The 27,994-nt window shown below is 51.5% G+C and overlaps 1 protein-coding gene across 4 annotated transcripts; it reads left to right on the forward strand.

Annotated features, from left to right (window-relative positions):
• Positions 1-1,375: 1,375 nt before the first annotated feature.
• Positions 1,376-27,993, forward strand: CIB2 (calcium and integrin binding family member 2). 4 transcript variants are annotated; one of them, XM_055277589.2, is made up of 6 exons: positions 1,380-1,763; positions 9,192-9,226; positions 21,428-21,539; positions 23,263-23,410; positions 26,706-26,901; positions 27,307-27,993. In XM_055277589.2, exons 1-6 carry the CDS (start codon positions 1,713-1,715, stop codon positions 27,326-27,328), a joined length of 564 nt encoding a protein of 187 aa, XP_055133564.1. In that variant the 5' UTR covers positions 1,380-1,712; the 3' UTR covers positions 27,329-27,993. The 4 variants fall into 4 exon arrangements, with proteins under 4 accessions (XP_055133565.1, XP_055133564.1, XP_063496224.1 ...); XM_063640154.1 differs by lacking the exon at positions 9,192-9,226 and having other exon boundaries at positions 1,384-1,763; XM_063640155.1 differs by lacking the exons at positions 1,380-1,763; positions 9,192-9,226 and adding an exon at positions 12,308-12,393.
• Position 27,994: the final 1 nt, after the last annotated feature.

Raw genomic sequence — 27,994 nt, forward strand, 5'->3', positions numbered from 1 at the left:
TCTCCTTCTTTTTCTAAAAAACAGGAGATGAGGCCGGGCATGATGGCTCACATCCTATAATCCCAGCACTTTGGGTGGGAAGCCAAGGTGGGTGGATCGCTTGAGCCTGGGAGTTCAAAACCAGCCTGGGCAACACGGCAAAACCCCATCTCTACGAAAAAATACAAAAATTGGCGGGGCGTGGTAGCTCACGCCTGTAATCCCAGCACTTCGGGAGTCTGAGGTGGGTGGATCACCTGAGGTCAAGATTTCAAGACCAGCCCAGCCAACATGGTGAAACCTCTCTTACTAAAAATACAAAAAAAAATTAGCTGGGCATGGTGGCATGCGCCTGTAGTCCCAGCTACTCGGGGAGGCTGAGGCAGGAGAATCGCTTGAACCCAGGAGGTGGAGGTTGTAGCGAGCCAAGATCGTGCTACTGCACTCCAGCCCGGGCGACAGAGGGAGACTCCACCTCAAAAAAAAAAAAAAAAAAAAAAATTAGCTGGGCATGGTGGTGCACGTCTGTGGTCCCAGCTACTCGGGAGGCTGAGGTGGGAGAATCACCTGAACCAAGGAGGTGGAAGTTGCAGTGAGCTGAGATCGCGCCACTGCACTCCAGCCTGGGCGACAGAGGGAGACTCCATCTCAAAAAAAAAAAAAGCGTTTAGATTTTGCCAGTTCTCAGGGTCTTCATTTCCTTATGAGGGCTTCCACAGCATGTAAAACTTGTATTAAATCTGTTTTTCTCCCCTTAATCTTATGCCAAATTAATTCTCAAGCCCAGCCAAAGACCCTAGGAGGGCAGAGGTAAAGTCCTGCTTCTCTTACAATGGCATCTGCTTAAAAGCTCCAAAAAATGTCTTGGCCTTTGTCACACTTCTGTGGACACAGTCAAGTCCTTTAAATCCTCTCAAGTCTCACGTTTATAACCAAGGGCTCAGAGAAAGCCAAGTAAATCCTGTCCTGCTCCCTAAGGAACACAGAAAGTCTGAGGTGCCCCGCCTAGGCCGCGGCCAAAGGCCAGATGGGCTTCCCGAGGCCTGGCCGGGAGGGCCTCAGATGTCAGCTTGACTGACCCCCTCCTTCTCCCCAGAGGGACAGGGCCCGGGTAAGGGCTTGACCAAGGTCGCGACGCGAGATGCTGGCAGAGCCCGGCTCCAGCTAGATCCACGCACTCACAGTCCTCGCTGCCGCCCCCGCCCCAGGTCAAGGGGCGCCACTCGACCCACTGCCCGCCTCCACAGGGTTTTTTCCCAGGCCCCACACCCTCACTCCGTGCGACCTGGACTCCCACGGCGGGACCCGGGCGCACGCCTCTTCCTGCCGCGGGGCGGAGTCGCCGCCGCTCCGGGTCTTTGTCCCCGCCTCCGAGACCCCCGCGCGCCCCCAGCACTTCCGGCCGCAGGAGCCCAGGGTTCTTGCCGGGCAGCGTCTCCCGTGGCCAGGTCGCCTCCTGCTGGGACCCGGGCGCGCTGCAGCCGCAGAGCCAGGTGCCCGCCCCTCTTCCCGCCGGGGGCGGAGTCGCTGCCGCTCCGGGTCCCAGTCCCCGCCTCCGAGACCCCCGCGCGCCTCCTCCAGGCGAACTGCGGGGCTGGAAGGGTCCGGCCGCCGTGGGCCGCTGCCAGCCGCGGGGCTGCCGAGGGCCGCGGGCACGGGGCGCTGGCTCCGGGTCTGGCGTCCGCTGATGGGAGGCGGAGCCCGAGCGGGCGAGCGGCGGCGCGGCGGCCACCATGGGGAACAAGCAGACCATCTTCACCGAAGAGCAGCTAGACAACTACCAGGTGAGCTCGGCGCGCCCGGCCCCCAACGCAGGCCCCGCCGCCCCTCCCTTTTCTCGGTCGCTGACCGAAGCCTCCCGAGAGCCAGCTCTCCCAGGTTCAAACCCTGCCTCTGCCTTCAGCTCGCCGCGTGACCTTGGGCCGGTGACTTCCCCTCGCCGTGCCTCAGTTTCCCCACCGGTGGAATAAGAGCTCTTTCCAGTTGGAAGAGCCTCTCAGGCGCGCCTCTCTCCAGCTACTCTCGCCCTAGGCAGGACCCGAACCCCTCTCCAGCCACCCATTCCAGCGCCCACCTGGCCCAGAGAGGGAGTCAGTAAACTAGGCTGGATGGAGGACCGCCCTCCCCACTCCCTGCCCCCCAGCCCCAGGAAGGAGCCCAGGAGAGCGAGTAAAGCCGAAATGAGAGCTGGGGTCCTGTCTGGTCTAGGAGTGGGGTGCATCAGTCCCCACATGCAGTCTTCAGTTGGGACTGTCTTGTTTATCTGCTGGGGTTCGCTCCTTCTGACCCCAGCATGGAGATAACTGGAGCAAGAACGCAAGCCTGGTACCAGCCTTCCAGGGCCACCTCTCCCAGCTCCCTTAGGCCCTCAGCAGCCACCTCCTTAGACCTTTCTAGGTTTTCCTGCCTCCAGAGCCAGCTTTCCAGATCTGGAATCCCAATACCGTCCCACCCAGGTAAAAACTTCCCTGTGGTTGCAGGATGAAGCCCAACCCCTTGGCTTACCCAGAGCCCTGGCCAATTGCTCAGCTTATCTCTGCAGCCTCAGTCTCCCCAGGTCCCTTGCCTGCCCTCTGCATGGCAGCTGCCTTAAAACCATTTGCAGTTGCTCCAGCTCACCAGGCTCATTCCTCCCTCCCTCTCTCCCTCTGCCCATGCCATTTCCTGGGCCTGGATGCCTTTCCCCCCTCCAAAGGATCTCTTTCACCCTTCAAGTCCCACATCTGATGCCTCTCCCCTGCCCTAGGCGGAGGGGGCAGGATTGTGTTGTGGCCTGTGTAACTGGGCAGGAGGAACACCAACAGGGTCTCCATAGGCACTTGTTGCCTTCATCAGTGCTTACTTTGGCTGTGAAGGAAAGCAGGCGTGAAGTGTGGGTCCTCTGATGTGGGTGAAGGTAAAACAAAGGCCCCTTCTCCTCCTAGAAGCCCTAGCTGTCAGTAATGGATTTCTCAGCTCCCCAGGTGAGGCCCTGGGAAGGAAGAGGGGAGACACATTTATGGAGCACCTGCTGTGTACCAGGCACAGTAATTGATGCCCTCTATGCATCAACTCACTTGATCATCACAGTGAGGTGGATTATTGGCCCATTTTACAGAAGTGTAAACAGAGGCTGAGGAGCCATTCGGGGCTCACACAGGATTTCGAATCTTGACTCCCAGGCTCACTTCTTTAGTTGGGAGTGGGCTGGGCTGGGCCATGTGTGCTGTTTGTCCCCAAGGCACTCAGTCTCAGACACTCAGAGACAGACTCTCACCTCCAGTGTGTGGCCCTTGTGATAGAGGCAGGTGGTGGAGTGTGTTCTAGGGAAGGGCACGAGTGGGCAGCAGGAGGCCAGCAGGAAAGGGGGACAAAGTCCAGAAACGATACAGCACTTGAGCAGGCTTTGGGAAGATAGGTGGGGTTTTGCCCAGTGGGGCCCAGAGGAGGCATTCTAGGTGGAGGGGACAGCTTGGATAAAGGCCTGGGGGTGGGCAGGGGCAAGCAGGCAAGCCATGCTCAGAAGTGAGGAGTAGCTTCATGGGGGTGGGGAGCCCGGGTTCCCACTCCAACCAGCCTGGCATTGGGTTACTCATCGGAGCCAGTCCCAGTGTTAGGTTCTGATCCTTTGCCAGAGCCTAGCTAGACCCTGCCAGGCAGGGTGGGAGAAACGAGAGCTGTGAAACCTGAGAGCCCCACATCTCCCTCCCTCTGGCTCTCCAGCCAGCCACGTGCCAGCCAGTGCTGAGCAGGGGTGAGCCTGAGTTACGGCACCCTCTCCCCTAAGTGACCCCTAGGGTTTCTTGGGACCTCCCAGCCTGGTAGTCTAACCTTTCCCGGGCAGGGTGCACCCTCTTGGTTCCCAGTGCCGGTGATTCCCAACGTTTAAGCTTCTGTCCAGACCACTCCTCTGCATTGTAGGGCCATCCCCCAGACCCCTCAAACTCCAAAACAGGGGTCACAGCCTCCCCAACACCCACTGCTGCTACTCCAGCCATTCCAACTCTCTGCTCTCCCTCAGCCCATGTTTTCAGTTAAGAACAAGGCCTGTGACTCAGCCTCTTTTGTGGCTCACCTGGAGGTCCCCTCCTCCATCCCCACAGCCAGGGCCCTGGGCTAGGCCTGCTCAGTCTCCTGCAAACTGGAGGTCTGACTGCTCCCTCCTGTGCCCCTCCTGCCCATCCGCCTCCAACCACCTGCCCTCTTAGTTCTCTCACTCTTCTTTCATCTCTTCCTTTCTCTTTCTTTCTTTCTTTTTTTTTTTTTTTTTTGAGACAGAGTCTCGCTCGCTCTGTCACCCAGGCTGGAGTGCAGTGGTGCGATCTTGGCTCACTGCAACCTCCGCATCCTGGCTCCGCCTCCCAGGTTCAAGCAATTTTCCCTGCCTCAGCCTCCCAAGTAGCTAGGATTACAGGTACCCACCACCATGCCCATCTAATTCTTGTATTTTTAGTAGAGACAGAGTTTTGCCATGTTGGCCAGGCTAGTCTCAAACCCCTGACCTCAGGTGATCCACCTGCCTTGGCCTCCCAGAGTGTTGGGATTACAGGCGTGAGCCACCACGCCCGGCCTCCAGCCTCATTTCTTACTCCTTTTCCCTTTGCACCTCAAGTTTCAGGCACACTGAAGGGCTTCTAGCCAAGCCCTCCCTCACCTCTGGCCCTCGTTCTCCTGCTGCTCTCCCTGCTCCTTTGCTAACCTAGTCTGGCCCATCTTTCTGTCCAGGCCAGGCCTCACCTCTTTGGGACGGGCTCCCTGACTCCCTCCCCACCAATCCATTCAGCTGGGAGTACTCAGGGAGCCTGACACATACACATCCCCAGTCCCTCTTGTGGCCACAGAATGGCTTATACTGGGCACCTCACTGTTTACACTCCATCTTCCTTCTTGTATGGTCCCTGTCCAGGCACAAAAGAGATGTTTGGAGGATGTTGTCAAATGAATGAACAAATATTTGTTAAGGCATGGCTCCAGGAGAGCAAAGAACTCTAGACAAGGATTCTGAAGCCCTAGATTCAAGTCAACTGGGTAGTTGATGTTGTGGGCCTTAGCAAGCCACTGTCCCCTTCTGGGCCTAAGTGTCTCCACCTCTAAAATGGGAACTACTAACCCAGCTGTGCTCATGTCACAGGGTTCTTGTGGGGATCAACTAAGATCACTGGAGACTGACCTTGAGCCATGTGATGGTCACCTGGGCAGTGCTGAGGCCTGAGCTGGCAGAGCTGGATGGAGAGCCATTTCCATTAGAGCTGGGAGGGCCCATGGCTCGGCTCCTGACCGCTGGCACAGGCAGACCAGGCATGTAGGAGATGGGAGGCAGGCGGGTTGCTTGGAACAAGTCACCCTTGAGTTGAGCTTTGGAGAAAACAAAGGGTTTGGACAACCTGGAGAAAGAGGAGAGGGCACTCCAGTTGGGGAATAGGGTGAATATGGGCTCGGAGGCAGAACTCAAGCCTTAACTGGGAAAACATCTGGGCTTCTACTGTAAAAGCCCAGCCTGTCCTGTTTTCTGCTGCCAATGTTCTGAGGGCCCGTCACTCCTGGGTTAGGCCCCTCTCTCCTTCTCTCCCTTCCACTCCTCATGACCCGGACCTGAGCTGGGACCTTTGCTGGAAGACCTGTCCCTGTGTCCCTGTGTACTGTCGGGAACCAAGCAGTGATGGGGCACTTGCTCTCCAAAAGTATAAGAAAGGGTTCCTTCAGACATGGGGCTGTAGCTCCCAGGGCAGGTGAGGGTGTAGTGGTGGGCAGGGTGTTTGGTGACTCCAGAGAAGGGAAAGACAGCAGAGCTACCGACTCTGGGGAGATGCCTTTGGGACATTGGGTGGTGGATGGAGCTGTTGCACTGTTTCCTATCAGCTGGGGCCTATAGACTTCCTGTACCTTACCTCATTTGCTCTTCACACTGTCCCCTTCAGAGAGGCATTATTTCCACTTTACAGATGCAGAAACTGAGGCTCAGAAAGGAGAATGACTTGCCTAAGGGTCTGAAGCTAGACTAGAATTTGACTCTGACTACCAAACCTTTTCCCCTGCCACAATTCTAGGCCACCCTGAGCCCTGAGAAGCTTTTAAGAACACCTGCCATATTCACTACCTGTGCACTGCCTCCTTGGGGTGAGTCCCAGGGAAACAGGTGAACAGAAGAAAAAGTGAAACATCGGTTGATGAGCAGGTTCATGGCAGCTTTGTCAGTGATGTTAAAACCAAGAAATAGGTGTTACCAAATGTTCAGAAAGAGAAGAAAGATTAAGACTAGGCAGGGACTCTGCAGCCATTGAAATAACGTAACTGCTGTGGAAGGCATAGATGGAAAAGTCTGGTCACTCATCCCACAAGCCTGTATTAAGCACCTACTGTGTATAAGTATAGGAATACACAGCAGACGCAGGACATGGAGTGGTTGGTGTACAGTGGTCATGGCTCTGTTTGTAATCATAGGCAGCGGCCAAGAAGCACAGAGGATCTTTTCTTGCCTCTGCTTCCTTGCCAGTGGGGGCCCCAAGCTCTACTCCCATTAAAAAAAAAAAGAAGGCCAGGCGTGGTGGCTTATGCCTATAATCCCAGCACTTTGGGAAGCCTCGGTGGGTGGATCACCTGAGGTCAGGAGTTCGAGACCAGCCTGACCACTATGGTGAAACCACATCTCTACTAAGAATACAAAAATTAGCCAGGCATGGTGGTGCATGCCTGTAATCCCAGCTACTTGGAAGGCTGAGACAGGAGAATCACTTGAACCCAGGAGGCGGAGGTTGCAGTGAGCTGAGATCATGCCATTGCACTCCAGCCTGGGTGACAGAGCAAGACTCCGTCTCAAAAAAAAAAAAAGGCGGGTCGGGGGAAGGGAAGCACAGAGGCCTAAGTTCCATTCCCATCCCAGTTCCATTCCTGGGCTGTGTGTGCAACTCAGGGCAAGCTACTCAGCTTTGCTGAGTCTCAAGTTGCCCATCTTTAAGATAGAGAGATAATGCCGGCCCCCATTGGCTAATGATAAGGATTAAGCAAAATTGGATATTTAGAGCCCCAGGTGTCAGGTGCATGGTACATCATGTACTGGCTGTGATGTGGTTTTCAGCCTGGGTTGCACGTTGGGACCACCTTAGTGGCTTTGAAAACCACTGATGCCTGGATCCACCCTTGGGGATTTCTCTACAATTTGTCTGGGGTCTGCTGAGGGATGGGGACACAGGTATCTTAAACAGCCCCCCAGGTGATTCTGCTCTAGAGCAGATGTCGTCACACTTCAACATGCCTCAGCATCATTGGGAGGGTTTGTTAAAGTGCAGATCCCTGGGCCCCACCCACAGAGTTTCTGATTCAAGAGATCTGGAGTGGAGCCTAAGAATCTGCATTTTCACCAAGTTCCAAGTGAGGCTGATGCTGCTGATCCAGGAGCCACAGCTTGAGGACCATGGATGTAGGGAGGTGTAAGTAATTGTGACAGGGAGCAGGGTTATACGGGAAGTGTTTGCATCTTTTGTCAGTAGAACCCTTGAATCAGGACCTGGATAGTTCCTTTCCAACTCATGGGATAGGAGAGAGGAGAGGAGAGGAGAAGGAGGACAGATCAGGGGGAAGAGAGCAGGAGCTGGGACCTCTCCCCATTTCCAGTTCTGCTGACTGCCTCCTCCAGGCTAGGTGGGAGAGCCCTGGCCCTTCTCACTAGACACCTTAGACCATGGAAACGGCCCTGGGGTGGAGGGAAGTCCACGTTCTGCTCCATGTTTCTGGAGTTTGTTGATAAATCAGCCCACCCTGTCTCCAGCCTGTCTGTGCCTGAGGCCTGCTAAGTAGGGAGTTTTCTGTCTGTGCTGGGTGAGGAGCAGGGGCACTGCTTCCCCAGCCTGAGCCTTTCTGGGCTCCTACAGAGGAGCCATTGTCAAAAGCAAAGCTGAGACCCCCAGGAGAACCCCTTGTGTTTCCAAGAAGGCAGCATGGATCCTTAGCCTAACTCCCAGGGAGCAGCAGCTTAGAAGGACAGACTTGTTGGGCCAAATGGGGCCTGGAAATTCCCACCAACTCTCCCCTCTTCAGCAATCCTGAAGGCACCCAGTGGAAACCCTAGATGTTGTGTGCATCCTGCAGGCATCCTCTCTTTGGGCCTCTCAATACACATTCCAATTGCCCTGATGTCCAGCGGCTTCAGGTCTCATTCAGGGCAAGCATGGCTGTTTGCAGGCCTGAGTTTCAGCCATTCACTCCTCATCAGAGCTGGCTCTGGTCAGCTTATGGCCCCAGGAGGCCCTACGGGCTCTGGGCTCTGCAGACCTAGGAGGCCTTCTTCCTTCATGCTGTAACAGTGGACAAAGGTGGAGGAGTTAAACAGCAGGGGAGGTGCACAAAAGCCCTTCACGGTTGGGCATTTTACAAAGTGCTGGGTCCTTTTCACCTCCGTACTTTTCACCAAGGCTTGGCATACTGGCCATTGTCACTGACTCCCAGTGGTTGATACCTTGGCCAGGCCAAGCTGTGGATATAGGCAGGTCATCTAGACAAAGACAGGACCCCTCCAAGAGGAGTTTGTCATCTAGATGGCCCTAGGAGCCAAGTGCTGCCCCCACCTGGAGTAATGCTCACCTGGGGGTCCCCAGCAGCCCCTACCCTCACCTCTACCCCAGATGCTACCTGGTTCCCCCCTGCCCACGTTTCTCCCTCCCGTATCTCCCTGGCCTCTTCACTCCCTTCTCTGGGTGACCTCATCCCCTTCTGGCTTCAGACACCAAGTACATACTGATGCTTCCCCAGTCTATGTGCCTGGAACTCTCAGTCTCTGAGCCTGGGACTGCACAACCCCCCTAGCACCATGCTCAGGGCTACAGTGAGGATGGCACCCCATGCAGCTACAGGAGGTGGCCCTGTGGGTCCTCATTCAGAGTTGTCTCCCAGCCACCTCCCCATCATCCCCCAGTGTATCCCACTGGCACTCAAATCAGCCACGCGTACCTGGGAGTGTTCATCTGCCTCCTAAATGTGTACCCTAAAGCATGCTGCAGCCCCCCACCATGCACTAAGCTCCTTAGGCCTAGCCCAGGATAGACAAAGGTTTTGGGAGGCATTTTCTATACCTGCTAGAACCAGCTGTCCCCAATGGGTGAGGGCAGGGTGGGGAGGGATAGTAGTGACTCTTCTGTCCCCAGTCCGGAGCTATCCCCTGTGAGCCCTGTGGCATCAAGACCTCTGAGGAAGAAAGGAGCCTGGGAGCCGCACACTGACTGTGTGTTTTCCCTCAACAGGACTGCACCTTCTTCAATAAGAAGGACATCCTCAAGTAAGTGTGGCTTCTCGTTCACCCTGTTGGGACTGGGACTGGGGCCGGGGTGAGGCTGGGGCACCCCACATGGGCTGGCTGTGCTAGCTGGGGCTGAGGCAGAGCATCAGCATCTGTCAGGAGCCACATTCAGGTCCCCACTCGGCCACTGGGCTGGTATGGAGTTAGAACTTCCCACTCCTCCCAGGGCCCAGATCCTCCTGCTGGGGAATGAACATCTACGTACTATGAGCTTTCAGGTGGGTAGTTTCAGGCACATTCTTATTTAATCCTCATTGTGACCTCGTAACAAAAGAATCCATTTAACCCCATTTTACGGATGGAGCTTAGCAACTTGGCTAAAGTCACAGAGCCAGGGGCTCAAGACCCAGCCTCTGACTCCAGGTCCCTTGCTATTTCACTGCATCCTGGGTCCTGGTATAGCAGGGAGTCCCTGTCTGTTAGACCAGAGGTCCCTAAGGGCCCTTTGGCTCTAGCTTTGATGTTCTTCCACTCCTAGGACGTCTGAAAGTTGAGGGAGTGGCCACCACCCCTGAGCTATTCATCAGGGCTCTGCTTCTTCCCAGGACAGCCCTTCTCCTTGGTGTTGATGGGGGTGGGGGTGGACCTGGATGGGAAAGATGAAGGGGATCGGCAGCCTCAGAACCCCAGGACCAGTCGGTGAGCAGGAATCACTGAATACCAAGAAAACTGCCCCACGGGCCTCACTAGGCCCCTCTGCCTGGGCTATCAGGTGGCACTAAAAGCCAGCAAAGTCCCAGGATCACTTCCCCTGGAGATCGATGATCAGGCTGGGACCAGAGCCCATTGCAGCTTCCCAAGAGAGCTGTGCTGCAGCTTGTCACTGCCATAACCACTCTGCTCATTCAGGCAGTGCCTCTCGGCTTTCCTCTCTACCCAGGCTGCTATTCCAACCTGTCCCCTGCATGGGCAGGGGATACCCCACTTCCACCACCTTAGAGAGTCTGAGCAAGGGGCAAAGCCTCCAGGCCTGGCATCAACAGACCTGGGCTCTACTCCCACTTCTCAGCTCTGTGGCCTTGGGCAACCATTTGACCTTCCCTGAGCCTCAGTTTTCTTCTGCATAATAGGGATAGTGAAACCTACCCTCATAGCATTGCCGAGGGGCAGCAACACTGGGGTATAGTGTTTGATAAGTGGGATTTGCCCCGTAGCTTGAGAGATGTCAGGGGAGAGGTCCCCATTTGGACAGGATGGCTCTCGGTATTGGAATAACAAAGCTGTCACCCCTGGCATTCATGTGGCACCTTTTACCTTTCAGAGTTCTTGGCATGGAGCCTCATTTGAGCCTCACAGGGAGCTTTGGATTCCCTACCTTTGTAGATGCCAAGCCCAGGCTGCCTGTCTTCTGAGGCCCACGGCCATTTTCATTCTGGCAACAAAAGCCCCTTGCCCCGGCCTTTGCACTGGCTATCTCCACTCCCAGGAGTGTCCTTTGGCTCTCCTCTGCCCACAGCATTGCTGTGCATCCTTCCAGACCCAACTGCAGAATCATCTGCTTTATAAACACCCCGAACACCCTGCCACCCTAGTGCTCCCCCAGCTGCTCAGCCTGTTAGGGGCTCTTTGGGTTCCTGGGCCCAAGTGCCCAGCTCCTCACCAGACTTGCTATCAGGCAGGACTAACAGGGAGCATGGCACCTGTTAGCCACCAGTGACCATATGAAGAGTGTGTGGGTGAAAGACAGGTAGGATTGGCTGAGGGAGAACATTCCAGGCTGGGGAGCAGCAGAGGTGAGACACAGGCCAGCTTCTCCTGCTCCGACTCCCACCCCCATCCTCGCGTGGTCTCATTGTCAGCAGCAAGATTGCCTGTGTGGGGAAGAGGAGAGAGGAACTCGAAGGCCAGTCCAGGAATCAGATCCAATATCATGGGTCTTTGGTGGTTGTTTTAGTCCATTCTCATGCTGCTGTAAAGAACTGCCTGAGACTGGGTAACTTATAAAGGAAAGAGGTTTAATTGATTCACAGTTCCACATGGCTGGGGAGGCCTCAGGAAACTTAACAATCATGGCAGAAGGGGAGGCAAACACATCCTTCCTCACGTGGTGGCAGGAGAGAGAAGTGCTGGGCAAAGGGGGAGAAGCCCCTTATAAAACCATCAGATCTCATGAGAACTCACTATCATGAGAACAGCATGGGGGTAACTGCCGCCATGATTCAATTACCTCCCACCAGGTCCCTCCCATGACACGTGGGGATTATGGGAACTACAATTCAAGATGAGATTTGGGTAGGGACACAGCCAAACCATATCAGGGGTATCCCTGGCCCCTTGGAAAATGAGGGGCTCCAGGCAGGTGAGAGGACTTGGGGAGAGGCGTCCTGGCTCCCCACAGCCCTGGCCTGCACACCTCTGCACGCATCAGGACCCGAGGCTCTATAATTCAACACCAGAGCAAAACCCAAGCCTGAAGCCCTGTCTGCAGCATGGGGGTGACATTGCTTGCGGGAGCTGTTTTCTCACAGGACCCTGTGTCTGGGAGGGCCAGGTGATGGTGTTATTAAACATGAAAAGAGCTACCTGGAGTTTGCTGCCCACCTGTCCCCCCTCAGGGAAGGGTAGTAAGACAAGGCAGGATTCGGGATTGCATGTCCCTGGAGGGAACAGGCATGGCCATGATGGCTCAATTCCAGTTTGAGCCCCTTCGCATTTCTCCAGCCTTCTCTGTGGAGAGACCAGCATGTGACTGACTGCCCCTCCAGGAGAGCCCTCTCCACTGTTCACATCTCAGGTCCTGATGACACAACTGAGGCCTGGAGCCCAGAGAGGGCAAGGTCAGCTGCAGAGCCAGGCTGCCCAGCCCCAGGCCTTGCTCATCTTCCCTGCTCCCAAGGGCCTTTCAGGGCTGCTATTCCCCACCCCCACCGGGATGGTTTTCTTGGTAAGCTGCTCCCTGAGTACTGACCAGATGGTGAGGAGGAAACTTGAGCAGGAGGTTTTTCTTTGCAGGTTGGGCCCCAGCTCTGTGGCAGGCAGCTTTGGGGCAGTGATACCGAGTCACAGATAGCCCGCCTCCAATTCTCCTTCCCTCTGCCCTGCCCCCACCCAGGTAGATCCGATTGCTTCCCAGGACACAGCTCCTCCATTCCCACATTGAGCCCGAGTGGGCAGCCCACCCTATTCAATCACCTTGCTTTTTATAGGTAAGAGCTTAGCACTTCGACTTGCCTTGTCCCCTAATTAGGCTGTGCTCTTTAATCAGCGGGACAGTAGTCCTTGTCCCCTTGGTACACAGAGAGGCCCACCCAGCCAGCACCTCAAGGTGTTTGTTTACTTGTTATTTTATTGTTTATTTTCCCAACCTTTTAAAAGCTTTGTGTAACCTAGTTTAATTACTTACTACACATACACATAATGATTGTAAAAAAATTAGAAAATGAAGCCAGTCAAGAGAAGACAAAAAAAATTACCTGTAAGCCTATGACCCAGAAATAATGGCCGTTAATCTTTTGGTATATATTATGCCAATGTTTTTCTTTTGTATGTGTTTATCAAAAAGTTAAATCATGGTCAGGCACGGTGGCTCACACCTGTAATCTTAGCACTTTGAGAGGCCGAGGCAGGTGGATTACATGAACTCAGGGGTTTGTGACCAGTCTGGCCAACATGATGAGACCCCTGTCTTTAAAAAAAAAAAATACAGAAATTAGCCAGGTGTGGTGGTGTGTATCTGTAGTCCCAGCTACTTGGGAGGCTGAGGTTGGAGAAGTGCTTGAGCCCAGGAGGTTGAGACCGCAGTGAGCTGAGATTGCACCACTGCACTCCAGCCTGGGCAACAGAGCAAGACTCTGTCTCAAAAAAAAAAAAAAAGTCAGATGGTATTGTTTTGTAATATGCTTAAAATTGGCCAGGTGCAGTGTCTCACTCCTTTAATCTCAGCACTTTGGGAGGCTGAGGCGGGTGGATCATGAGGTCAGGAGTTCAAGACTAGCCTGGCCAACGTGGTGAAACCCCAACTCTACTAAAAATACAAAAATTAGCTGGGCATGGTGGTGCGCTCCTGTATTCCCAGCTACTCAGGAGGCTGAGGCAGGAGAATTGCTTGAACCAGGACCCAGGAGGTGGAGGTTGCAGTGAGCCGAGATCATGCCACTTCACTCCAGCCTGGGCTACAAAGCGAGACTCCGTCTCAAAAAAAAAAAAAAAAAAAAAGTATATATATGCTTAAAATTGCTTTTCCTTAGGCAAATTGTAAAAGTAGATAAGAAAGCTAAAAAAAAAAAAACAGTATGGTGGATCCTTAAAAACTTAAAAATAAAATCACTACATGATCCAGCAATTCTACTTCTGGGTATATACCCAAAAGAATTGAAAGCAGAGTCTTGAGATGTTTGTACACCCACAGTCATAGCAGCATTATTCACAAAAGGTGGAAGCAATCCATCAGCAAATGAATAGATGAACGAAACACAGTATAGACAGACAATAAAACACTATTCAGCCCTCAAAAGGAAGGAGAGTCTGACCTATGCTACAACATGGATGGACCTTAAGGACATTATGCACAGTGAAATAAGCAGTCACAAAATGACATATACGATTCCACTTACATGAGATACCTAGAGTAGTCAAATTCTTTTTTTCTTTCTTCTTTTTTTTTTTTTTTAGACGGAGTCTCGCTCTGTCGCCCAGGCTGGAGTGCAGTGGTGTGATTTCGGCTTACTGCAACCTCTGCCTCCCAGGTTCAAGCAATTCTCCTGCCTCAGCCTCCCAAGTAGCTGGGATTACAGGCGTGTACCACCACGCTCGTCTAATTTTTGTATTTTTAGTAGAGACGGGGTTCACAATGTTGGCCAAGCTGATCTGGAACTCCTGACCTCAAATGATCCACCCGCCTCTGCCTCCCAAAGTGCTAGGATTACAGGCGTGAGCCACCGCGCCTGGCCGAGTAGTCAAATTCTTAGAAACAGAAAGTAGAATAGTGGTTGCCAGGGGCTGGGAGGAGGGGAAATGGAGACTTATTGTTTGATTAGTACAGAGTTTCAGTTTTGGAAGATGGAGAGAATTCTGGAGGTGGATCAGTGGTGGTGATGGTCGCATAATAATGTGAACATAATATGCCACTGAACTGTACCCATCAAAATGGTTAAGATGGTACACTTTATGGCATGTGCATTTTACCACAATTTAGAAAAACTAATAATTAAGATGGTAAATTTTATGTTATTTTATCACAATTTTTTTTTTTTTTTTTTTGAGACGGAGTCTGGCTCTGTCGCCCAGGCTGGAGTGCAATGGCGCGATCTCGGCTCACTGCAACCTCCGCCTCCTAGGTTCAAGTGATTCTCCTACCTCAGCCTCCTGAGTAGCTGGGATTATAGGCATGCACCACCAGGCCGGGCTATTTTTTGTATTTTTAGTAGAGATGGGTTTCACCGTGTTGGTCAGGCTGGTCTCAAACTGCTAACCTTGTGATCCGCCCGCCTTGGCCTCCCAAAGTGCTAGGAATACAGACATGAGCCACTGTGCCCGGACATTTATCACAATTTTTAAAGTTAAAAAAAGATCTTACTGTCCGCCTACTGCCCAAGATAATTGCTAATGTTTTAGTGACTAGCCTTCCTTATAGTTTTTCTTTTTGTAGGTATATAAATGTATACAAGCTTTTTTTTTTAAAAAAAATGGGGTTATACTGTACATTCTGCTTTTTTCATGTAACATCTTGCAAACAACTTTCAATATCATTAGATGTTCTGATATAATATTTTAAATGGCTGCATTTAATGGATATTTCTCAATTCGTGTAGTTGAACATTCAGATTTCCAACTTTTCACGATTATAATTTGTACTTCAGTGAATATTCTTGTGGTGCCATTCACATAACTGCATATGTCTGGGTATTTCCAACAAATTTCCTGATCAAAGATATGGATATTTTTAAGAGCTGCCTTTTCCTCCCACTGCTGTTATATGCTTTTTGTCTTCTGACCCCAGATCTTTCGTTGAATAACCCAAGAGTCTGAAGCTCAGCTGCCTGTAAGGGGGGCCAACACGCACTATAAATAAATGAAGCTGTCTAGTTGGCTGAGAACTCTTTAGAATGGACACTTGCAGAAATAGCTGCTCCTTAGCCCCAGCTAGTTGTTTCCCTGGGGGAATTCAGACCATCTTGATTAAGAGACCCAGGTTTATAGTGTAAGATCTTTCAATCTGTATATGTTGGCAACAAAATTCTAAATATATTATTTTGATGTAATTTAATTATTTTAAAATGCTATATGAAAACTAGGCATGAATGTGGATTGCTGGTTTGTGACTTTCAGAGGAATTAATCTTTTCCCCACTGATTTCAAATGCTATGTCATGGGCTCATTCTCATTTACATTGGGATCTACCACTTCTGCTAGTCTGCCTTGTAAATGCCAATGTCTATTTCATACATTGTCCTTATTATAGTTTAAACTGTTTTAATACCTGATAGGGACAAATGTTTCCCCAGTTTCTCTTTTTTTCAGGGTTCCCCTGCAACACTCCTACATTTATTGTTCTAAACGAACTTTTTTTTTTTTTTTTTTTTTTGCCAGTAACTTGAAGAAACACTTAACCAAACAGACTTTTGAATCAGGCTGGCTAGATCCCAAATAGGTCATTTGCAGATTTTGATTAGGGTCATATTCATTTTGTAGAAAAATGAACAGAGCATCGTCATCATTACAGCATTAAGTCTTTCCAATCAGGAATGCACAATAGTTATCTAACTACCTAAAATATTTTTATATCTTTTGTTAAACTTTCATGGTTTTTTTGATACTTCTAAATTAGTGCGTTTTGTACCAATTTTATACTTAATTGTTTTTGGTTTTTTGGTTCTTTTAAATTGTGAATTCAATTTTTTTTAATTAAAAAAAAATTATAGAAACAGTCTCACTGTGTTGCCCAGGCTGGTCTCAAACTCCTGGCCTCAAGCAATCCTTTCCCCTTGGCCTCCCAAGGCACTGGGATTACAGGCATGAGCCACTGCACTCAGCCAAATCCTATTTTTGAAAAGGCTAATGTTAATACATAATAGAAAATCTATTGTGTAGAAAGGCTTCTTAACTCTTTCTATTTCAAATAGTCTTTAAGCTAATTATTTTTGGTTTTCCAGTAAATGGTAACCTGCCTCCTCTCCAATATTTGAGTGTACTATTTTACTGTCTTAACTAATTACATTCCTCCCTCAGTATCTGTGGGGGATAGGTTCTAGGACCTCCCAAGGATACCAAAAACTGCAAATGCTTAAGTCCCTGATATAAAATGGCATAGTATTTGCAAATAACCTTATTCACTTTGCACATCCTTCTGTATAATTTTTTTTTTTATTTCAGGAAGGATCTTTGTCGCTCAGTCTGGAGTGCAGTGGTGCGATCATGGCTCACTGCAGCCTCAAACTCCTGGGCTCAAGTGGTCCTCCCACCTCTGCCTCTGGAGTAGCTGGGACTATAGGCACGTGCCACCATGCCTGACTAATTTATATATTTTTTTTTGTAGAGACAAGGGTGACACTATTTTGTCCAGGCTGGTCTCAAAACCCCTAGGCTCAAGTGATTGGCTCGCCTCAGCCTCCCAAAGTGCTGAGATTACAGGCGTAAGCCACCGTGCCCAGCCCCTCCTATATACTTTAAATTGGCACCTCCTGTATACTTTAAATCATTACTACATTACTTATAATACCTAATACAATGTAAATGCTGCGTAAAGAGTTGCTATACTGTATTGTTTAAGGAATAATGACAAGAAAAAAAAATCTATACATGTTTAGTGTAGATGCAATTTTTTTTTTCCAAATATTTTCCGTCTTTAGTTGACTCACGGATGCAGAACTCATGGACCTTGACGGCGAATAGTACATTGACTAGTGCTCCTGGGGAGAAATGTTATATAATAATGGTGATTACAGGCATCCCACGTTGATGGGTATATCCCCAGTATATACAAAAATTAGCTGGGTGTGGTGGCGGGCACCTGTAGTCCCAGCTACTCAGGAGGTTGAGGCAGGAGAATTGCTTGAACCCAGGAGGCAGAGGCTGCAGTGAGCCGAGATTGAGCCATTGAACTCCAGCCTGGGCGACAGTGCAAGACTCAAAAAAAAGAGAAAGAGATACCGTTTTGTTTCTGCTCCTAAGCAGAAACTCCTTTTGTTTCTGTTTTACTAAGATTTTTAAGTTTTTTTATTGACAAAATAACATATATTTTAAAATACTTTTGACCAGGTGTGGTGGCTCATGCTTGTAATCTCAGCACTTTGAGAGGTTGATATGGTGGATCACTTGAGGTCAGGAGTTTGAGACCAGCCTGGCCAGCATGACGAAACCCCATCTCTACTAAAAATATAAAAAAATCAGCTGAGTGTGGTCGCATGCCCCTGTAATTCCAGCTACTTGGGAGGCCGAGGTACGAGAAAATCACTTGAACCTGGGCAGCAGAGGCTGCGGTGAGCCAAGATTGCACCACTGCACTCCAGCCTGGGTGAAAGAGCGAGACTCTGTCTCAAAATAAATAAATAAATAAATAAATAAATACTTCTAAAATTTCAAATAATTGAGAAGTAGGTGAAATAACAAGTAAAATCCTCCTTCTTTTCACATTTCTCTACTCCCACCTCCCAGGGACTATCAGTATAAATATGTAGTATATAACTTCTCAGATATTTTTCTGTATTCACATATACAGTCATAAATGCATCTATCAAATTGGTCAAAATGTTTTTTGCTTAATATGATTTGTAGCCACAGATTTCCAAATATTGAACTATCTTTGCATTCTGGAATAAATCCTACTTGGTCCTAACGTATTAGTCTTTTAAAGTCTTGGATTTGATTTACCAGTGTGTTATTTTTTCTTTCTTTACTTATCTTTTTTTTTTTTTTAGAGACAGGGTCTCACTCTGTTGCCCAGGCTAGAGATCCTCCTACTTTAGCCTCCCGAGTAGCTAGGACTACTGATGCATATCACCACATCCACCTAATTTTTAATTTTTTTTTTTTTTTTTGTAGAGATACAGTTCACTACATTGCTCAGGCTGGTCTCAAGCTCCTGGCCTCATGCAATTCTCTCACCTTGGCCTCCCAAAGCACATTTAGATTACAGTCATGAGCCACTGTACCTGGCCCCCAGTATGTTATTTTATAAGACTTTTTCATCTATATATGCAAGTGCCATTGGTCCATTCTGGATGCTACATATTAGGTTCTTGTATCAGGGTTCTTGTCAACTTTGTAAAATAAAGTGAGGGTTTTCACATTTCTTGCCTCATACTCTGGGGCAGTTCAAGTAGCATAAGTATGGTTTCTGATCCTGGATGTTACGGTAGGACTAATATATAACTCTTTTTGAACTCAGTGCCCTTTATTGGGAGAGAAGTGACAGAGATGTGGTTCTTTGACAATGCTTAGAGTTTCGTTCACAGTGATTTGGATTTTCAAATTCTCCTTGGATTTTTCTTTAAAGAAAAATTTCAATGTGATTTTAGTTACTGTTTTAGAACAGATCTGTGTCCCAGGGTAGAAGCTGGCCTTCCCACCCTAGAGGATACCTCCTCAACCCTGCCAAGCACCCATAGCCTCTCCCCCTAGTCCACCCCTTCCAGGGAGCCTCTGACGTGGCAGACAGCATGCTAAAAGCTGCCAGTTGAAGGCCAGTGGTTTTATGAACATCCAGGGGTGAGAACAGTAGAATAGCCCCTGCTTTACTGATAGAGAAACTTATCCTTCAGTGAATTAACCCACTTACCCACACTGCTAATGAGAGGTGTAGGCAGGACTCCAGCCTCAGCCTGACTTCATGCTCCTGCTGCAGCCAGCCCACAAAACTTCCGAGGTGTAGGCCAACCCCCAGAAACACTCCAACATCACACCCCGACACATGGGGTGGGGTCAAGGTCAAGTGGGAAATGTAACAGTTGGAAGCACAATGGATATGTCAAAGTACCAGATGCATGAATTATGAAAGAAGATGCATGAATTATGAAAGAAGATGCATGAATTTTGAAACAAGTGGTTGTTCCTTCTTTGGGGACAGTGTAAAAAAAAAGGGTAGTTTTCCTCTACACAAGAAATAGGAGCAAAGAAAGTCCTCGAGTGCCCTCTTGTGGAGAGTCTCGGCTTGATTCCACCACCCTGGCATTTGCTGAGCCTCCTCCCACCCAAAGTACAAGTTTAGGGGTTTTCCCCTCCAGCTGTGTCTCCAAGTCATGGCACATCCTTGTCATTTCAGACCCTTTTATAGGGATGTGTGAGTGGCAAAGTGGGCATGTGGCATTTTACTGTTCATTTGCCCTGGACAGGCTCTGAACCAGGGGATGATGTGCTTACCAGGGCTTGACTTGCAGGGAGGAGCCAAGTGGTTGGAGTCCAGAGGTCCTGGGTTCAAGTCCTGTTCCCGCTGCTCATTGGCTGTGTAGGATGGGGCAGACACTTGATTCTTGAGCCTCAGTTTTCCCCACCTGAAAATGGGGGACTAATATCTACCTCTCAGGGTGATTTGGGGATTAAAATGAGTAAAGCAATCCTCAGAGAAGATTAATTCAGGCCTGGTACAGAGTAAGCACTTGCTAAACGATAGCTGCTGTTATTATCTGTTTGAGCTGCCTTGCTAAGGACAGCTAGGCAGCAGGACCACAAGAATTGGTAGAACCCAAGGGAAGGTTGGATGGCTGTGCTGAATGGCTTGATAAACGTGGGCCTGGGGTGTGTCACAGGGTAAAGCCACTTAAAAGGAGACCTGCGCTGATCTGGCTTTGGGGATGGCAGGGCCGGCCCAAGCCTGGGACATACAGAATCATACCTAATCCATTCGCCAGCAGCCTAAGACATCACTTTAGGCAGGTTACCTACCTCAGCCCCCAGTCAATGCCCCTTATACTTGTCCCACGCATGGCAGCACTTAATGGACACAATTTTTGTTTTTAGAGACAGAGTCTCGCTCTGTTGCCCAGGCTGGAGTGCAGTGGGGCAGTCATAGCTCACTGCAGCCTCCAACTCCTGGGCTCAAGCTCAAGTGATCCTCTAGCCTCAGCCTTCCAAGTAGCTAGGACTGAGCCATGATATCCAGCTAATTTTTTTTTTTTTTCATTTTTGTAGAGGCAGAATCTTGCTATGTTGCCTAGGCTGGTCTCAAACTCTGGGCCTCAAGTAGTCCTCCCACCTCAGCCTCCCAAAACACTGGGATTACAGGCATAGGCCACCACACCCAGCTCACAATTTCATCTGAATACAGTTTATACCTGTCTTGGGATGGGGGGCTATTCTCTGGGATGACCGGGACCTGGACAAGTGGACACAGGGCAAAGAAAGACTGAATAATGGGCAGGGGGCAGGGAGGAAGGGAGCTTCCAAGTGAGACAGTGCCAGGATGCATTACACCTTTGAGGGTCCATGCAGCTTGTTGAGGTGGGCTTGCTTTTCTGGAGGCTGGGACAGGAGCTAGGGACCTGACCCATCAGTGAGGAGGGCCCACCAGGGTAGCAGACTGGGTCTCAATGGCCCCCAGCTAGAGAGGTTATGGGTGGCCCATTCACAGGGGCTTCCTGAGGGTGTGAGGACTGCTGAGAGCTCTCCCAGAGAGACCCAACCCTCAGGGCCTAAGTTGGGGTGGTGAGGCCACGAAGTGGGCCCAGGCTTTGATGGACCCTCAGGAGTGTCAGGAGGAAGAGTGGCTAAGAGTTTCTGCTTGGATTTCCCATCTTGGGCTCAACCCATGGCCCTTGATGCTCCCTAGTTATGTGGCCTTAGACAAATCACTCTTAACATCTTCAGCCCTCTGTTTGCTGAGCAATAAACTGGGGTCAGGATGCATCTGTCTGCACAGTGATGTGGAGGAGGATTAAATTAGGTGATGTGTTAAGTGCTTAGCACAGTATCCTGAGCATAGAAAACCCTTATGAGAGCCCAAAGGAGAAAAAATTAAAAGATTTGGAGGCAGGCCCAAGGAGTGATGGTGGTGGTGCTGATGGGGTGGGTGTGGTGGAAATAGGGAGGCCTGGACACAACCTGGTTATCAGCACAGAGGTCTGGGCAGAACTCACCTCCCTCCCAACTTCACACCCTGTGGGCAAAGCAGAGAGCCTCCCATTGGCCCCTCACCTGGTCCTGGCTGAGGATGGTCTGCAGAGGCAGAGGCCTAGGCAGGGCAGCATCGGGCTACTGGGGCTTAGGGATGGCACCCCCTCCAGCACTTTTTCTCTGCTTTCCTCCAAGGCTGCATTCGCGATTCTACGAGCTGGCCCCCAACCTCGTCCCAATGGACTACAGGAAAAGCCCCATCGTCCACGTGCCCATGAGCCTCATCATCCAGATGCCAGAGCTCCGGGTATGTGCAGGGTCTCTTGCTGGCGGGCAGGGGATCTGTGCCTCTGGACCAGCAGCAGAGGCCCCCAGGTCTGGGCTGAACCCAGCTCCACCCTTTGTGTCTGTGTGGCTCTGAGCAGATCACAGAACCTCTCTGTGCCTCAGTTTCCTCATCTGCGCTCTGAATAAATAAGCTATGTGGGCTCTGTAAGGGTGCTGTACATCAGTGGCCACCCCACTGCAGGCCATAGGCTTGTGCTCATCTGCTTGTCCCTTTGTTAAGTGGCCCCAAGCCTGCTGTACTTGGCAGACCTGTGTCTGCTTTGTTAGATAATTTTTCTATCTCCCCCTTGTCTGGCCGTGGCTTCTCACTGAGGTCAGCATGGTGGTCATCCATGGCATCATTTCTCAGACTTTAATGTACCTGTTAAAATTTAATTTTAAGCCCCCCAGGGATCTTGTCCAAATGCCAATTCAGGCTCAGTACATGTGGAGTAGGGTCAGGATTCTGCTTTTCGAGGAAGCTACCAGGTGAGACTGATGCTGCTGGTCCTCAGACCATATATATTTGAATGTTTTGTTTCATGAGTTCCTTATCCATAATATGTAAAGTGCATGCAGCATTAAGAAGGCATTTGGGGCACAACTCAGTAGCCCCTTGCCAGGCCTAGGATGTGTGGCCTGAAGGTGGAGTCAGAGTGCTATATGGCATCCACTTGGGGCCTGTACTCTGGTTGTGACCTCAGTCCTGAGAGACAATGGGCCCCAGGCTCAGCCCTGGACCAGCACCGCGTCTGGCCCAGCAAGGAGCTCAAGAGCAGGCTCAGAGGGTTGCTGGAGCAGGTGAGACACTCATGGGTGGGACCCAAGTAGTCTGTCTCTGAGCCTCCTGCACTGGCCTGGGCTGGGCACGGAATGGGGCTAGCCAAGCGCTAGCTCAGTTGGGATGGAAGGGCTGCAGGAGGAGTGATTTGGGGATCTAGGAAGGCGTCCGTGTACAGCTCCCTGGGAGAGGCAGCATCCAAGGTGGTCTAGGGGAGAATTCACAGGAGCAGAGTGACAGCAGGCCTGGGCCTGAACTGGCTGTATGACTCTTGCTACTTGTCTGGTCCAGTTACCTGACCCCAATCCACCTCCCACGATCCTGGCCTGACGGGGCCTGAGCTGAGGGCCACCAGTGCCCTCGGCTTTCTTCTTCTGCTGGGGACAGAGCCCTACACATCCAGGCAGAGCTTCTGTGTGCTCTTCTGGATCTGTGCTTCTGCTTCAGATGAGGCAGTGCCTCCAGTGAGAACACATTTGCTGTGCTCAGCATTTTTTTTTTTTTTTTGGAGACATGGTCTTGCTCTGTTGCCCAGGCTGGAGTGCAGTGGGTCACTGAAGCCTCAAACTCCTGGGCTCAAGTGATTCCTCCACCTCAGCCTCTCAAATAGCTGGGACTACAGGCGTGCGCCACTGTCCCTGGCTGTGCCTATCTTAATGATGTGACATGACCCAATAGAATGCTTCCTGAGCTCTTACACATGCCAGGCCTGGTACCAACACCTTACATACTTTAGCTCATTTAATCCCATCACAACCCAATTAAGAAGGTGTTATTATTATTCCCTTTTTACAGATGGGGAAACCGAGGCTCAGAGGGATTCGGTCACTCCTCCAGGGTCACACAGGCTGTCCACAGTCTGGCTCCGGGGCCCTCCTGCTTATCCTGCACCCACAGTGATTGCTGTGTGTGTTTTCTTCAGGAGAATCCCTTCAAAGAAAGGATCGTGGCGGCGTTTTCCGAGGATGGTGAGGGGAACCTCACCTTCAACGACTTTGTGGACATGTTTTCCGTGCTCTGCGAGTCGGCTCCCCGAGAGCTCAAGGCAAACTATGCCTTCAAGATCTATGGTAACCAGGGCTAGAGGAGGGGGCCGTGAATGTGGCGGGGGGACATGTGGGGCCCTCAGGCTGTCTGGTTACTGCTGGCTCCAGCCCTAGGGACACCAAGAACAGTGAAGCTGATCTGTCCTATGAAGAGTGCCTATCCAGTGGGGTGGCCAAGGGAGACGATCAGTCCCTGAGAGACATCTGTGGGGGTCCTGAGAACGGAGAAGGGAGGGACTCGCCCACCCTAGGTCGGGTGGTTAGTGTGAGAGGGGTCCCAGGCATGACGTTTAAGCAGGGACTAGCAGAGGCTTGGACTGGAGAAGCGGGGGCTGGCAGACCTGACAGAGGGCGCAGCCCATGCAGACACAGGGAAGCGCAGAGCTTGATAAGGAGATGGGAGGAACTTGGAAGGTGGTGGGACAGGGGGCGGGATGAGTCTGGAGAGAATTTGCGGCCAGGCTGTGAGAGCCAGCCATAGAGTTTGGACCTAGTGATCCAGACACCAGGGCCACTGCAAGGTTTCCAGTGGGGAAGGGCAGCTCTGTTTTCTAGAAAGATCACTCAGCAGCTTTGAGGTGTAAAATGGAAGAGCCAGAGAGGCTGCCTAGGCCATGGTGGTAAGCCAGGCCTGCAGGGGGGCCTCCGGAGCCCCCCAACACTGCCTGAGGTAGAGCTGCCTGGGTTCACCCCGCCCAGCTCTGCCCTCGGGCCTGCTGTCTCACCAGCCACCAGAGGGCAGCGGGCACTCATGAGCCAAGGACTCATGCTTCTCCCACAGCCACAGGGAGAAAACTTCATACCCACGAGCTCACCCCCTGTGCTGGCCTGACAGACCCATGGGGACTGGTGTCAAATCCTCAGATAGACCTCAGTTGAGATGGCTAAGGCCCAGGAAGGGGCTGGGACCCAACCTGGACCTGAAGAGTCAAGGTCAAAGCTCCTGTCCTCAGCACCTTTGATCAGACACTGGATCCCAAGGCAGCAGGGCCTATCAGGGGCTGACATTTCGCTTTCTTTTTTCTTTTTTTCTTTTTTTTTTTTTGTTTTTTTTTGAGAGTCTCACTCTGTCGCCCAGGCTGGAGTGCAATGGTGTGATCTCGGCTCACTGCAACTTCTGCCTCCCGGGTTCAAGCGATTCTCTTGCCTCAGCCTCCCAAGTTCAAATGATTCTCCTGCCTCAGCCTCCCGAGTAGCTGAGATTACAGGTGCCTGCCACTACGCCCGGCTAATTTTTGTATTTTTAGTAGAGATGGGGGTTTCACCATGTTGGTCAGGCTGGTCTCGAACTCCCGACCTCAGGTGATCTGCCTGCCTCGGCCTCCCAAAGTGCTGTGATTACAGGCGTGAGCCACCACACCCAGACTGACATTTCACTTTCTAGTTATCATGTTTATTTCAGAGGACTTTGGTTTCTGTCTGTGCACCCACATTTTGCTTGCATATCAGAAAGAAAATACCTGCCAGTCTACCCTCCACAAACTATGTCCGCATGGCTCATGTAAAAAGCTTCTCAGATTCCACCCAACATCCGCCCAGTCTTGGACCCCATAGCATTGCTCCTGGGACGGGCTGCTGTCTGCCCAAGACAGGGGAGTGCAGATCGCATGGACCAGGTGGGCACAGGAACACATGGAAGAACGGTGGCTTCCTTGCTGCCCTAGGCTGGGGGTGGAGTGGGGAGAGGCAGCCAGGGCCCTCCTAGTCTGGCGCTGGGGAACCCTGGGCCCTCATTTGCAACAAGGATCATCTGACTTCTGAGCCTGCTTATTCATGTTAAATGGCCACAGGAATCCAGCCAGCCAGCCAGCAAATCTTTCCAGAGATTTGCTATGTCCCGTGCCAAGGGCAGAGATGAATACCCCCGACGCATACCCTAGGGTTGTGCCCAGGCCTCTGCAGAGATAGACAGGGCAGAGTCACCCCAAGAGCTTGGGCTCTAGGGTCCAACAATGACCGGGATGTGACCTCAGGCAGGTACCTCTCCTTTTCACCTCCCTGTTTCTTTTTTAATTTTTGAGATAGAGTCTCACTCTGTCGCCCAGGCTGGAGTGCAGTGGTGTGATCTCGGCTGACTGCAAGCTCTGCCTCCGAGGTTCACGCCATTCTCCTGCCTCAGCCTCCTGAGTAGCTGGGACTACAGGCATCCACCACCACACCCGGCTAATTTGTGTGTGTGTGTGTGTGTGTGTATTTTTAGTAGAGACGGGGTTTCACCGTGTTAGCCAAGATGGTCTCGATCTCCTGCCCTCGTGATCCGCCCGCCTCGGCCTCGCAAGGTGCTGGGATTACAAGCGTGAACCACCGTGCCTGGCTACCTCTCTGTTTCTTCATGTGTATAGTGGAGATTCAATTGTGCCTGCCTCATAGTCTTGTTTTGAAAATTAAATGAGAAAGAGCATGTAATGCTCACATGATGGGTCTTCGTCACTACCATTAATGTCAGAGTTTGCCAATGGGCAAGAGAAGCTCATTTGCGGGGAAGGGGACCCTTATCGCTAGAAAGCCCTGCCACTGGGAGGTGATGTGTGAGCCAAAATTTGAAGGATGACCAGGAGTTTGCTGGGAAGGGACCCCAGGCAGAAGAAATAGCACAGAGCTGGTAGTTGGGCTCAAAATGTAAGAAGAGAGAGTTCACTCTGATGTGGGCACGCAAGGCTCGGTCCTCTGAACCATTTTGCTGTGCTTTGGGGCAGTGGTAGTGCCTTTTCCTGGGTAGAATCAAACCATGTTCCCTGCTCTGTGTGCACAAAGGCCAGACACAGGCCCCTCTCTAAGGGCCTTTTGATTTTGAGTCTCCTGACCGAGTGTCTCCTGGCCACACACCACTGAGGCAATAGGGTGCAGTTTAGAAAACTTGGGTCTTAGAGTCACAAAGGCCCCAATCAGAATCCCCGCTTCATCTCCGAGTGGCTCTCCCACCTTGATTCAATCACGTGGCCTTTTGGGGCCTTAGTTTCCTTAGCTCTGGAAGTCTAAAGGGAACACAGGGTCCACTGTGGGCTAAGGCCAGGAAGGGCTATCTGGCCTAAGCCTGAAGTTCTTAGGAAACCTCAGATTTGGACTTTTGACCTGCTTCAGGATGTGGTTTAGTCATTGTGGGGTTGTTGTGGGTGGTGGATGGGGCGTTTAAGCGATGCCTGGTGGGTGAGCCCTCTTGGGGGCAGGGATTCAGTATCCCAAGAGTGTGCATGGAGATGCTCTGGGGACATCAGAAGCTGGTGGAGGTAGTGGGACCAGCTAGGAGGAAGAGCTATAGTGTAGGGGTCCCTGGGTGCACGCAGCCCAGACTTGAACATGTCCAACCCCTGCCCTACAGACTTCAACACTGACAACTTCATCTGCAAGGAGGACCTGGAGCTGACGCTGGCCCGGCTCACTAAGTCAGAACTGGATGAGGAGGAGGTGGTACTTGTGTGCGACAAGGTCATTGAGGAGGCTGACTTGGACGGTGACGGCAAGCTGGGCTTTGCTGACTTCGAGGACATGATTGCCAAGGCCCCTGACTTCCTCAGGTGCTGCCACTACAGGGGTCGGGCTTGGGCAGGGCAGGGCAGGCCGGGATGTTGGGGCTGAGGCCCCTATCACTCGCTATTTGTGAGCAGTAGTGTGCGGCCAGGAAGCAGGAGGTCACGTTCAAGGCACCCTTGCCCTAGACGTGTGACTGGCCCTTGTCCCCTGCAGGGGGAGGGTTGAAGACCTGGGGGCCCCTTCAGTGATAAGTGGGGGCAGAACTCCCTGGGGACCATTGTTCCTCCGCCTTCCCTCAGTATTGATTGCTTGCACCCACTCACTATGCAGGGTTCCCTAATGAGGCACTGTTCAGCATGGGGCTGGGGCCTGCTGTGCTTTTCCCTGAGGAGCCTTTACCTGCCTGACCCAGGGCCTCTCACCCTCTCTTGCCCTTTCTTTCTTTCCAGCACTTTCCACATCCGGATCTGAGGACACTGCCGAGGCTGCAGGGGCCTAGAAGTCCACCGTCCTGCCCTGCAGTCACATGGGTGTGGCCTCCAAGCTCCCCAGGAAAGCAGTGGCAGCCTCTGGGGTTTACACCACGAATATATCCTGTGGCCCTTTCAGCAAAAAAAAACCTTAACCAGGAGGGGGGCCTGTGAGGGTTAGGACCCTTCCCACAGCCCCCCTGTGGTCCAGCCCCGGGACCCATGGCCTCTCTCCAGGCCCTCCGCACCCCGCCCCATGCCCCAGTCCTTTCCTACTCCAGAAATGCTCCCCACCCCCCCAGAGGGAAAGGCAGATAACCCAACAGGAGGTGGTGGGGTCTGACATGTCCAAGTGCTAGCAGACACCCTGGTCACCCAGGACAGAGTGGGAAAAAAAAAAAAGAGGTCAGGGTTTTAACGAGCTATGCAATCTTTTTCCAAAACCCAAGGTTGGGCTGCTCCCCACCCCCGCCTGTTCCCCTTCTCCCGGCCTCCTTCACAATGTGAAGCTGTGGGCGCAGTGGGCCTAAGGGCTCTTTCTTGCCCGTGTCTCTGCCTCTGGGTCATGAATACCACCCTGCCTGCCCTCCCCAACACCGTGGAATCCTCACTGGTGTGCTGTCCACAGATTTGTGAACTCCTGGTAGTAAAACACTTTTGCATCCCT

Source organism: Symphalangus syndactylus, chromosome 5 (genome assembly GCF_028878055.3).
Source record: "Symphalangus syndactylus isolate Jambi chromosome 5, NHGRI_mSymSyn1-v2.1_pri, whole genome shotgun sequence".
NCBI classification, from domain to species: Eukaryota; Metazoa; Chordata; class Mammalia; order Primates; family Hylobatidae; genus Symphalangus; species Symphalangus syndactylus.

What these genes read in the sequence shown, in the direction of transcription:
- CIB2 (XM_055277589.2), top strand. Translation starts at nt 1,713, where the DNA reads ATGGGGAACAAGCAGACCATCTTCACCGAAGAGCAGCTAGACAACTAC. An exon ending in AATAAGAAGGACATCCTCAA is followed by an intron (nt 9,227 to 21,427) that starts GTAAGTGTGGCT and finishes CTTTCCTCCAAG; the next exon opens with GCTGCATTCGCGATTCTACG. An exon ending in CTATGCCTTCAAGATCTATG is followed by an intron (nt 23,411 to 26,705) that starts GTAACCAGGGCT and finishes CCTGCCCTACAG; the next exon opens with ACTTCAACACTGACAACTTC.